The following is a 13,381-nucleotide window of genomic DNA, read 5'->3' as shown; positions in this document are numbered from 1 at the left end:
CGCACAGTCCAATTGGCCGCGGAACGCAATGGATTCGATCAGATTGAACCGTGTGACGATTACCATTCAGCCAAAGTATTTAACCGAATGAAACGTTGGAAAACAGTGGACTGTACATATAATAATATTCTATACGAATCTATCCCATTGTTCGACTAAATTTTACCGTATACTTTTACTTTTACGCCCGTTAAGCGTACATTCTTTCATATTATATTTTACGAATAAATTATTTGTTTCGTATTATGCAAATAGTAATAATATTATATACTATATATCAGAGATATTAGTGTTTAATTACTTCTGAGAAAAATGGTAAGCGTTTCTTAAAATGAGAAAAAATTGAAAAATACTGAATACTTCTATGCGATTGCACGGACTCATGGATTTTTGTCATTAGTATACGCTGCACGCAAACGTTCATGACTTAACAAGTCATTTTTCCTAAAAAGTCTCATATGCAATTTTATTACTCTTGATTTTCGTCATATTTTGTTTTTCCTAATCAATACTTGGAATTCTCTCGAAAAGTACCTGGTACAATTTTTAAGAATTAATTTATTTTTGTCAATAATAGAATGACAAACTAGCATCGAAAACTGTATCAGTATATACATATGTATGTATATGTAGGTAATGCGACAGAGCCCAGAAACGAAAAATCTGAAATTTTCTACCTATTTATGCATGCCTAATAATTAATAATATGTAATATCGAGTTCCAAAGTTGTTTACAAAGTTGCGTTTTACAAAGAAAAATTGTTAGCAATGATCCTCATAAAGCGAAAGGATCATAAATGTCACCTTCCAACGGTTATAACTCTTCAAAGTTGCAACGTTGACTGTTTCCTTTAAAAAAATAGTTCTACGCTAAACGGATAAATAATTCCATGTTCTGTACAGTCCAATTCCTTTTTACCATGTTGTGTGTATTCTACATTATTTCACTCATTTAAATTTCCAACAAAATTCATGAATATTACCAGCATAATTATTATTAATACGTAACCCTTTGAGCAGCATGAACCGACGTATAACGTTTAGGAAGTTGTTCGCTCTTCATAATAAACTCAATTATGGATGCTCGAACGACTAAATAATGTACCCACTTATAGATCCAATATTATTAGTACTCTAATGTCTAGAAATAACAACATAAATTTTCAAGTCTAATCTACTTTCCGTTGAAAATTAAAAATTATTCAATTTAGAACATGCTTCCCACTGTTTGAAGAATTAATCATTCAATGTCTCGTTTAATCGTCTATGCTATCGGCGCATATTACAAAAATAATTCATCTTTCGAAAAACAACCAGTCACTCGAATCGACACGCCAAGACATTGCATCTATTACTACAGCATCTGATTTGTTCATTGTTATAGCAATGCTTCTTTTGCTGGGCACAAAAACCATAATCTACTATGGGGGTACCATGATCTATTTTTTTCAAGGTAATGTTAAAATAAATTATAATGCGCGTAGAAATGTATTTACATACGCTTTCTTTCCGGCGTAAAATGACAGAGAACGAGAGTAGTAGGTATCCACCATTGCGTATCAAAATGTAATTGCAATATTGTACATACTGCTAAATAAAACGTAACGATACTCACGAATCAGGACGATAAATAACAAACGGACCACCTTATACGTGCTAATCGATTTAATCTAATCGATCGTAGGATTGTACACGAGCACGTGTCCGTCACTGTTTTCGTACGATTCTTACACATTTGTCTGGACTAACTCGGTGTTTGCGCATGCTCCGTCATTTGTATCGAGTCACCGGGAAATTTGGCTCCTTGTTGGTTTATCCCTTCGTTTTGACACAGCTATCAGAATGAATTTTTTTTAACATACTTTTACCACAATCGTAGCTAAATTTTCTCCTACGTGAAATCTCATCCAAAGAAAATTATTATTGAATTGAATGTATTTTCGGATGTTTGGGTAACAATAAAGTTCTATCCTACACACTTTTATCGAATTAGTGCCCTACCATTCCGAACAACACATTTTATGAATCCAGAAGAAATCGATGTATCATAAATAAGAAGAATCGACACACCAGAGGGTTTAAAATATGGCCTAGCTGAGTAGCCTTACGGAGTTCAACCCTTATATTTCGACACGATTTGAAGACAGGACAAGTCCCTCACGAAAGCCATTTACATTTGTAGTAAATTAATAAGGACGCAAGGCTGAACACTTGATTACTTGGTATTGGACGACGATACATTATTCAAAACGAGAAAGATGAATTAAAAAAAGGTGAGATGCATGTGCGTGTGTGTGTAGTAAAAACGAACTTAGATGCTATAACGGATTCGTCTATTGGCATTTTACGAAAATTAGTAAGGAAACTAATTCTGTGAAAATAGGAAAAGTCCGGCCCCGAACCCACGGTCACCCGCAGGTATCGAATAAGCATCTCGACTCAAACAATGCTCCAACGAAACAAAGGAAACGAAAATAAAGTGTGAAACCTCTGCTAGGCATATGTTAGCATGCAAACATATTCATTACAAATGGATGTAAAAATGTGAAATGTCTACATATTTTATCGTACTGGTCGCTCGTTCATTTTCACTTGGATATTTATGAATGTTTAGCGTCAAAGATGGAAGAAATTTGAAGCAGAATATCTACGAAATTTCTTTTAAACGATTACAGAATATTTGCATAATATTTTGATCAATTTATACCGTACCGAAATAAATAGTGAAGGAGATCTATCGATTTCATTACTTTCGTATAGCGCACAGACGTCCTTCTAAAAACTTTTTTTCAAAAGAATACTATCAAGGTTTTACTTTCTCTAACCCATTTCTAATAGAATTAAAAAATTGAACATTCCTTCACACGTAAAACCACTCGCGATGTAGAAGTAACAGTTACTTTATTAGAATTTTCATTAACCAATGACCTTTCACAGCCGTTTCCCTTACCAAATATCGTAAAATGTTCAATAACGAATCCGCTTGTCCTAGCTAAAAAACACACCCACCGGCGATGAAAAAACCTCGAAATAAAAGTTGTATCGAAATAAAACCTCGTCAGCCTCATCATAATCGTAACTTACTTCGTCTCCCCAACAGTTACCGAAATATAGGTTAGAAGAAATACGAGTCGTCGAGGATCATTCTCCATCAAAGTTAATTCCTTAACCACACCAATGTTAAACTAAACGTCGGGAAATAACACAGAACGTTCTATCAATAAATAACCACGATTCTAATTATATTATCGACTCATAAATAACGACTCTTCCTAATTAATGAACAGTTGAAAACTATTAATATGCCAACTGCTTTACAAAAGTAGCACCGTAAAATGTGAAATCTGTGTACCTTAACATGGTAACCGGTAACTTCCATAATGTAAAAGTAATTTGAAGTTGTAAAACCTTCTCCCACCGGCGCACTGAGATTGGAGCTACGGTAGCTTTTAAACTCCATAGAAAACACTTTATACCGTAAACTTTACGTGAAAATCGTTACCTGCTACGGACAAAAAGCGTGAGCTCGAAAAATCGAAAAACTTGGAGCAACATTGAAAACTTTCCAACTACAACCGGCGGCTCTGCACCACTGCCTTTGCTCGTCCAATCCTTCGAATTTCAAATCGCAGCAATATATTATATTAACAACAAATCCAATTCGACGTTTCGCATTCGATAAGAAGAGGAACAAAAAGACCTTCTTGTATTTGAGACCTTCCTGCGTATTTTTGAATAATTCGGATATAGGTTCTTAAATTGTCATTAATTAGATACAACTATACCGTGAATGTTTATACATTTATCAGAAACTTATATGTGCAAACACGTGCTGAATGAATACAATATGCAACCATACATATAATAGTATGGTTATAGTACTTGGGACACGGAACGTTCGCTTCATCCTTTAAAGAATATTTACATAAATAATATCATGCTTTTTTAGATTTTTTCATATTACATTTTAAGCGGAGTTCTACAATTTGTTTTTGCAATCGAACATATAATAGAAACAACATATTATAATTTTTTCCTTTAACCCTCTAACGAAGAACCTGCTAAACGTACAATCGACTAAACGTACAAGTACAATTAACAATTGTACAAAAAACGTCAATTAAAATGAAACAGAGAGAACGCATATGTGATATATGTATTATAAACTGTAGTAGTCCCGTTTGGATTTCTGAGGAGATTCTGTGAAACACACACTTTCGAATGGAAACGCGGAATTATACGCGGTATATATATGAAGATCAAGATGTAACTACGCAAACGTCTCTGTAGACGGATCTCGTGGCGTCACACGCGATCGAGGACCCGGAAGAAGTAATAAAGCCGGTTCTCGTCGTATCTTTGGCTCCTTTGAGCCGAAACCAGAGAAACCGAGCAATCCCGCCGCTTATAAAGGCGACGAGGGGAGTGACGGTGTCGGTGAAAATAAAGTAAGGAAGGTAGAATCCGAAAGACCGCGGGGAAGCGCAATATCTTTTCATCAAATTTGGTAGCCCAAACAGCGGCGAACCGTTCTTTCGGAAGGACTTGGAACACGAACGTCCCGAGTCCTTTTCATTCCCACCTCAGAGTGAGACAGACGTCTCTGACGACCGATCTAACGCCCGAAAATTATTTTCCTCGGCGATCTTAGCCCTCCCCTCTCAATTTTCAAACTACCCTCTTGTACTCAGGCATCGCGCAACTTTACCCTTTCAGCCCGAGGACGCGACTGGTTTCGCCGTTTCGAACTATTTCCCAATGAACGACGAGGATAATCCCGAAGAAATTTATCAGTGGCCCCTTTTCTACCGGGACCAATCTCGCGAGCTAAATTCGCCGTGCCACACACAACCATTCCTGGAAAAAGGATGGAAGAGACTTCTAATATCTGCCGGAAAGACGTAGCACATAATCTCCACGGGAGGATAAACCCGATTACTGGTCAGGATTTCGAAATACGTCCCGGGAATGTCGCCCGCGGGATTACTCCTCGGGGTCCGCCCACCGAGCCCCACAGGTACAAAGGAAATTGTTTGCGAACGCGAATCCATCGGGCGGACCTTCCAGATTGCTTCGAACACGCGTTTTATTGCTAATATTTTTTATTGCACCGCGCGGGATGTAATGGAATTTGGAGTTCTTTCGGGAGTGATGTAGTAGGTTAGTGGGCAGATGCTGGTGGCTCTCAATTTGACCAAGATGGTACTTTCTTCAATATATCTTCATATATAAAAAAAATGCACAAGTATAAAAGAAAAAAACAATGTGCAAAAGAAAGTTGGCGTCGAAGTTGTCACCTTGAAGTCGAGCGGATAAGGGAAAACGATAGCCACTGCGAGGGCGTTATGAATTAGGCCCTTCTCGCTGCCCCGTCGTGGAAAGAGTGCGATCATCGTGCGATCGCGAGCCAGAAACTGACTATTCTTTCTGAGAACGTTACTCAGTTCTCCGTAGAAGAGTTTATTATTTCTTTTGTGAATCCTGAAAACCTTTGATATTACTAACTACGTAACCATTATTCCGTAATTCCTTAAAAATTTTGGGATGATTCCCTTTAAATTGAGGAATCAATTTCCTTGACGCGCCTGTGGTACTGAGGGCAATGTGACGGGAGTAAGTAATCACACTCAACCTTTTTTGCTCTCAATTTAATATATAACAATCAACAATAACGAAACAACAAGTCTTTAAATGTTGAGGGCGGTGCTATGGCTACGATTCCTTTCACGTCGCTACGCAACTCTAATGAAACTCTAATTGACCTCACAATTCTTGACGAATATGGAGGTTGTTCTAACGAACAGGGTGTCCTAGCCGAACTGTCCGAATCGAACTGTCGCGAGGACGAAAATGTCGTCCCTTAAAAATGCGTATAGAAGAGAATGGGAAATCCCAGAATGAAAAGGATAGATGCACAGACGAGGAGAGTGAACGTTCCCACGAAACGTAACGGACGGAAATTGGTCATAGATAAACCAGGTTTAAGGATCTGCCGTACGCGACTGGTAATGCTCAGTCGCGACGAAATCTTAAAGGAAACAATTGCTTGGCCCAGATGATGGACACAAACCAGACGGGTATCGGGTTTAGGAAACGCGCGGGCCTGGTCGTCAAGTGCTAATCCGCGGTGACCAGACCTGCGCTGTGTCGTAGGAACGCATTGTTATTTTTTTAGAAAATTTACGATTAGAAAATACCCGGAATCGTAGCCGCCACAGTACTATCAAAATTGTAAAACTGTAGTAAATGAAACAACGATACTGTAGTTCTGACTTCACTCCGCTCCAGTGATCGCTCACACGTTTTTCGAGAAAAAGTTTAACACTTTCCTCCTTTGCTAAATCTTGGAACTCTTGTGACGTAAAAGATGAACCACGATCTGATACAATAATACGGGGTTTATTGCAACGCGTGTACGAAGGTGTGAAAAATAGAAATAATCAAATGGCTCAATATCTATTGGGCAGGTTTATTACTCTGCAACCCGGAGGTTCGTACAAGAATGCCATTCTTGGCCATTCAATTCTTAGGCCATTCGTACTAGCCTCGAGAACACCCCCGGCGTAGTTAGTAAATGATCGCTATGCAATGTCGAGAATGGTACTTTACCTTTTTGGGATTTCGTTTCATTTTTGGAAGCCAATAATTCTTTCAAATAATATCCACGGTTTTTCACTACCTAAATGACCCATCTTGTCATGATATTTAAACAATACGTTCTTCTAGATTTATTCTGGCTCTATCTAATCTATCGATTAATAGAATGGAAATTATCCTAAATCGCTTAAACGCGTATACTATCGCAAGTGTTTACAATTCAAATGAATGATGTTTGCCCTCCATTTCCGTCCTTCGTTTTGGACTGAAACGCGTTGCTTCGGTTTGCTTGTTGCTGAAAGTAGAAAGATGGAAGAATGTTTCGTCCTGAGCTCGCTAGTCGACTCATCGGTAAGGCTACCTAGCAGGCCCTGTCTTAGACGCGGGGATGTTAGGGACGGGTCAAGAAGTAGTATATATTGAAACGGATAGGAAACCGTGTGACTTCGGAAAATTGGGTGTTTCTGTTCCTCTAGTGGCGAGTGTCAGAGGACCGCCACAGAACAATCAAATATTGGATGCTACTTAAAATCTGACTTACGATGTAACAAAACAGCATCAAAACCTAACGAGATGCCATCGCAATGCAATTCCGTCGAATCCTTCTACGCGTAAATCAATCAAATCGGTGCGGAAATCAATTACGATTTTAATTTTCCAAAAGAATTTAATTCAATCTCGGTGAACTTGAACTGTATGCCCTTTCTAAGAATGTTATATAATGGTTTCGCTACTATCGAAAATTTGTCAATAAATTTTTTGGAATTGGAAATCTTCGTACTGCCTCGATACCAGATTTCGCACGTCTAAAGCCATCTACCATAATAAGATATCCTAAATATTCAATCTTAGTGCTGAAAAATTTACACTTATCAAGCCTTCAGTTAAGTTTGTTATTTACAAGCAATCTGAATGTACGTTTCAATAGACTAAAATGATATTCAATTGAGACAGTGGTAATTAGAATATGGTCAACGTAAACTAATATTCTATCATCTCCTCTTCATCTACCGGCACAAGATTTCCAAGGAAGACTTTATCATGCGCGTACGCATTAAAATTTTCTTCAGACTGCTATACTCGTTTTAAAATTTTCTACAAAGCTCCAATGTGCTCTCACGTCTATCGAACAATAAAACAATACAACAATAAATGTTCAGCGGTATTCAATTTGAGATTTTTATCACGGGAATGATATCATTTATACGCATCTCCTCTCAATCGAGCTCCTACTACTATTTTACTAGAATCTTTAAATAAATCAATAAAGACTTTCAAACTTATTTTTTCTTAGATCGCGTTCCTATTGAATCAGTACTGCTCCTATTGAATCTACCGCGAAAAAGTGCAATTTTCACGTTCTGTGATTCATAGTTTTCATTTCATTAATTGTTGCTTTCTCTCTTCATCAATTCGAGTTCTTCGAGCAATCTGTTGTCCGTGTCAATAATTTGTTCTTTACTGCTCGTTCCACTCGAAGCTGCTAGTGTAGTAGCGGCCCCATTACATGAAAAATAATTATAAATAATTATAAATAATAAAAAATACAAATAAAATGTATAAAAAGTTTAATAAATAAACAAATATATGAAATAAATTAAATAATAGTGAATATTTCAGCGAGTGCACATGCGTAGTATGTCAGTGTCAGCGACTACCCGCTAGAGTACAAAGTATTGCAGTCGGAGAGAGTCTGAGAGTTTCGCCTGATTGAGTCCGAGGTTGAACCAGCTCCTCGTTTGAGCAACTCTAAGATTGGGTTAGCGACCGTAGGCAGATAAGAGAATATAGATAGGGTAGCTTTAATCAAATACATTTATTTTTAATATAGATTGTAGTCTCGTTGAATACATTGTTATATTGTTATTAAATTGAGGAAGATTTAGTTTAGCGCATTTCAATTCTTAGCCACGTGGACGGGCCCATCCCCTCTCCTCTTAACCATACATCTTGCGCTTCACAACAGTGTCCGTAATTTCTGCGTTTGACAATATTTCTTCGATTTCACGAGACCAATTAGCATGTAGATCAGTGTCTTGCAATCGACCGGTTAAATCAATTTTATTCGAATATTTTTCGCCATTTTGAATATCAATGTTATCAATAGAAAGCTTTACAAAGAACAACACTTTATTGATCACCATTTTCACTTCTGAGTTTCTAATGGCATAGTATATCTATTAAATGTAAGATTCTCTTACAATATAGACTACTTAAATCCATCTACCTACATAGCTATACCAACTATTATTTCTGTTGAAGAAAATGGATTTTAGAAATAAAGTATTTCTCGAACATACGATTTTATAGAATATTATTATTATTAGCCAAGAAAGACGTCTAGTGTCGGTGAGAACATACCTGTACAAGGAAAACTGACTACCCAAAGTCTGCACAAGGTGTATTTTTTTGTTCAGTCTAACCGAACAATTTAGTTTTTCATTTTCCACAAACATCTGACAGACAACTGTCCATACCAGCAATACCATCCAAGAAACCATTACTTTCAAGTCAAGGTCTAGTTGTTAATTTTTTCCACACGTACTTGCTTTCCATATTTTCACTTTCCAAGCTTTTGTTACGCTGTTGTGTTGTTGAAGTCAACACGCTTCTTTGATTTACTGCTTGCTACGGTCAATTACATTCGACGTCCGTTTCCATTACCAGATTTTCCATTACACATTTTCCATTTTTGACAAAAAACACTCCAACTTTTATGATCAGTCTACCATTAAAATATACTCGTTATTTATTGCATAGACCTACGACTCGCTTCCTTTTTAATCCGCTGCAGAATATTAAATTGTTCGCAGCTGTGACAATTTCAGTATTCGTACCATAATTAGAAAACGAAATATTCTACCTTTTCCTGTTCCTTTTTAGGGATAAACAATTAAGGGACCCTTCGAACCGAAAGATCGGTCTGTATCAATTTTTATTCTCAGGATAAACTATTTCCGTGCTGATTTTTAGAAATAATCAAACGATTTCTAACAAATTTAAATGCATATAAACGAACTATTTGTGAATACTTGGTTCGATTTTTGAAATATTTAATACTTCTGGTTCTGAACGGACGGACCAAAATGCCAACAATGCAAACAATATTTAGCAATGTCTACTGGATAGCGTAGACTAGTTAGACGTGTAGTTGGACACGTTGCAATAGGATCTCTGTTACAGTTTCGCATTAAACTATAACATTAATGCAAAATGCATTAAACATTATAAAATTGCAGATAACGTTACGCACAAAGCAAGATCTCAAAAAACGTTTAAACGACTGATTCTATCAAGCTTCATCTATTTTTTAAAGGTAGTGAAGAAAGGAGGAAGATACAAGAAGAAAGAACATTTGCTCCGTTTCTGTAGACAGACGATCTTTTTAGAAATATATACACCAAGGGACGTACACTGATACTCTCGACGAAAGAGGAAAAATTCCAACCTTCCTTACAATTAGTTTCCAATTTTGTGTAAAATGTATCCTTCTTCTTATTTTCTTTCTTATTTTCTTTAAGAAAACGAGAATCCAAGAGCGTAATTAAAAGCACGTAATCAACAACTTTTCCTAACAGAATAAAGAGTAAGCCCACCCTGCTGCCATTTGTTTCAATCTTTCATGCATAAAAGAAACTTTTACTCGATCGTTGGCTTTGTATCATTTCGGTTAGAAAAATGCACTAACAAAGCTAGTTTCGTTTTCTCGAAATACTTGAAACCGAAAATAAATCATGAATTTATCAATTTGGTTCTTGGATATACAGTAGGGAGATTTTTTATAAGATTCCAAGATTGTCGGCATGTTTCCAATTTAGTCATTTTTAAAATGCACTATATAAACGATGCATTTAAATGACGTGTTTAGTGGTCCATGCGCTTGTTCGCTTGTTCTGAACTCGGTTGATTTCCTTTTAATGGCAAAATATTAAAAATAAATTAATGGCACATTAAAGTTTAATTATAGTAATGAATCCGATTCGTTACTTGAACAATTTTGGTCGATCAATTCTTCAAATATTTTCGATCTACTAATATACTATTGTAAAACAACTTGTTCTACCGTTACATCCTACAGACATAACATCTTTCATGGAATATTTATTTTATATAGTAAGGATATTTATTTAAATATTCCCATTTAAATATCCAACCTCATACAGTATTGGTTTTCAGAATAAAAACTAAGAGATCTTTAACTATATCTATTATATGCAACGCAATAACTCTCTCTTGAAAAATTTCCATTTGTTTTCACAATTTCAATTGTAAACGTATAAATTGCATCGAACAGAGCAACTTGTCGCTAGCTAGGAACGTCGATTTTATGGGTCATATCCATTTCCATGGGATTTATGGAAATCCAATGCCTTAATTGGAAAATTCTAGGATAATGCCTGGGAACGGAAGGTCCAAACTAGAGCTCGTTATTCAACGCGAATAATCTGTCCTTAACCGATAGGAGACTTTCACAGACATGCCTTGGTATTTCTGCTTTGATAAAGCAGCTCAATATTCTACGATTTGACCGTAATATCTACGATCGCTACTGTAGATAGTTATCCATAAATTATCAACAATCTTATTCTTTGATGTACATATTGGAACTTACACACACATAAGTATGTACAGTTCTCTATAAATAGAGCTTGTCTTTTGATACAAAACGATACTCTTATAAAAGTTAGTTGAAAGTTGTTTCAGGTTCATCAGTTTTTTAATCACATGGATGTTTATTGTCAAGCACAAAGCGCGCCCAATTTAAATTCAATCAATATAGATATAATATATAAATCCCCAAACATTAGAGGTCTCTAAGATATGACCAAAACTTGTCACTATTAGTATCCCATGTTTTCTACAAATTTACACAGTAGGAGGCTTCAAGATCTCTTTCAAGTAGTCAATACACTCCAGCTATAGTAAACTTATCGCTGCAGGGGGATTTAAGATGTATGCGTGTCACACAAAAATTACTGTTTCACAAGGTTTGTATTAAGATTGGGTTATTTTCTAAATTATGGTACATATCGCGTATGTAGTTCTGTATGAAGCATTTATCCCAAGGACGTATAGCTTCAATTTTTGGGAAAAGATTGTTCAAAATATTGCTTTCCACAACATATCGAAAGGTCAATAATCGAAATCGTATCGTTCTATATAACTATCCAAGCTTTTACTAAAAAACCTCTCCGACTAATTTCTTTCTTTTATTAAAAGAAATAAAACAATAAACTTTACAGATGTCGAGTACGAAAATGATTCGTACGCGTTTTGTAACCCTTAAAACAGAACTGGAAGAGGTTGTGGACATTTATCGTCAATGTTATCGTTGTTGCCAAAAGCTTTAAGCTTTACTTGGTAAACGACCGTTACCGGACAAAGAAGCGAACCATTTTTTAACAAACGTTTTATCAAAGGACTACGATTGATAATTGATTTGCAAATAGTGATTCAACTTCCTTTTCTTTCTTTTTATTTTTTGGGCACAAAAATAAATGAATTTCTACCAATCACTTGTTCTGTTATTTTATCGATCGTTTGACACCAAGTATTTTTATTCAAATTCCATTTTATATTTTCCAATGTTATTCTTCCATTTTATTGTCTTTCATCCACTTTTCCTCGACCACTTTTATTCGCTACTTCTTATAGAATTGATTGTTTGGTTCGTAACGTTTAATTGGTTACTTAACAACCCCTACAAATATATCATGAAATGGAACGTAAAGTACAATTTTAAATGCACTTGAAAAAGAGTAGTCATTACTACATAGTAACGCAGATGTCTCATTTATTTATAATAATATTTCTGTTGTAAACGCTTCGCAGCGATGACACTTTAAACAATTGAATCGGCACTCTAATACGATCATCGATACATTATCGAATATCTCACGTATTTATTCATACGAACGCTAATAATGGAAAATATTAAATACGTTATCATCGAGGTAAAATATTAATGCGTGATGTTTGTTTCAATAATATATAGTTTATTGTCTTAGAAGAAATAAATTAGATACGAGTCATTACCCGAATTACATTTTTTTAACACGAAATCTGCACGTATCATTTAAATTAAAAAATTATACGATAAATATTTTCAGTACATTCAATATTTACTCAACGTTACGAAAATCGCTAACAATCTCGTTAAAAATATCAACGTTTCCGTCATAAGTAGCAAAACACAATTATAGCTGTGTTGCAAAAATTGGATAAAAGAGTGAAATCGCGTAGAATAATTATCGAAATTTGCAATTTGCTTACCTAATGAGGTGGCCGCATACAAAACGTGTAGCTGGTGAACCAAAATGGAGGCCACCATGGCCGAGAGACGACTGAACATCGTAGCCGATTCTCAACTCATTTCTGTTTCGAAAGGAATTGAGGCGCGCCGTTCCTTTTCCCTTTCTGATCTGAAATTACCAGAAAAAAATACTTCACTACACAAATACTTCACACGCGAAATAATTCAGGTACGCATTCTCCATAATATTCATTTACACAGTATTTTCAATCATTGTAATAATCAACTAAGTTACACACAAAATATATTTATCTCTCTTATATTGAAAATTTGTAATAATCTTAATTCTTAATTGAAAACAGGGCAACGATCACTGTTTAAGTAATTATATTATTAATCATCTGTAATGATAAAAATTTAATTTTATCAGAAATAATGATGGAAATATGTTACGCTTAATGACAAAGTGTGATTACGAGTAACATATATGTGTGTGTTATCATAATGGCATTATACGTCACAGAATTAAAT

General features: G+C 35.6%; 1 protein-coding gene across 1 annotated transcript in view; it reads right to left on the bottom strand.

The window, feature by feature from the left end:
• LOC143433640 (zwei Ig domain protein zig-8) overlaps positions 1 to 12,984 on the bottom strand; it is a 278,892-nt gene extending 265,908 nt beyond the window's left edge. Inside the window, exon 1 of the mRNA XM_076911081.1 lies at positions 12,871 to 12,984. Within this exon, the coding sequence (XP_076767196.1) occupies positions 12,871 to 12,949 (79 nt within the window). The 5' untranslated portion in view covers positions 12,950 to 12,984. The remainder of the gene's footprint in view (positions 1 to 12,870) is intronic.
• Positions 12,985 to 13,381: the final 397 nt, after the last annotated feature.

The sequence above is a fragment of the Xylocopa sonorina genome, chromosome 3, assembly GCF_050948175.1.
Source record: "Xylocopa sonorina isolate GNS202 chromosome 3, iyXylSono1_principal, whole genome shotgun sequence".
In the NCBI taxonomy this organism is placed as follows: Eukaryota; Metazoa; Arthropoda; class Insecta; order Hymenoptera; family Apidae; genus Xylocopa; species Xylocopa sonorina.
The sequence above is the reverse complement of the archived record's forward strand: the minus strand, read 5'-3'. Positions and strand labels throughout refer to the sequence as shown.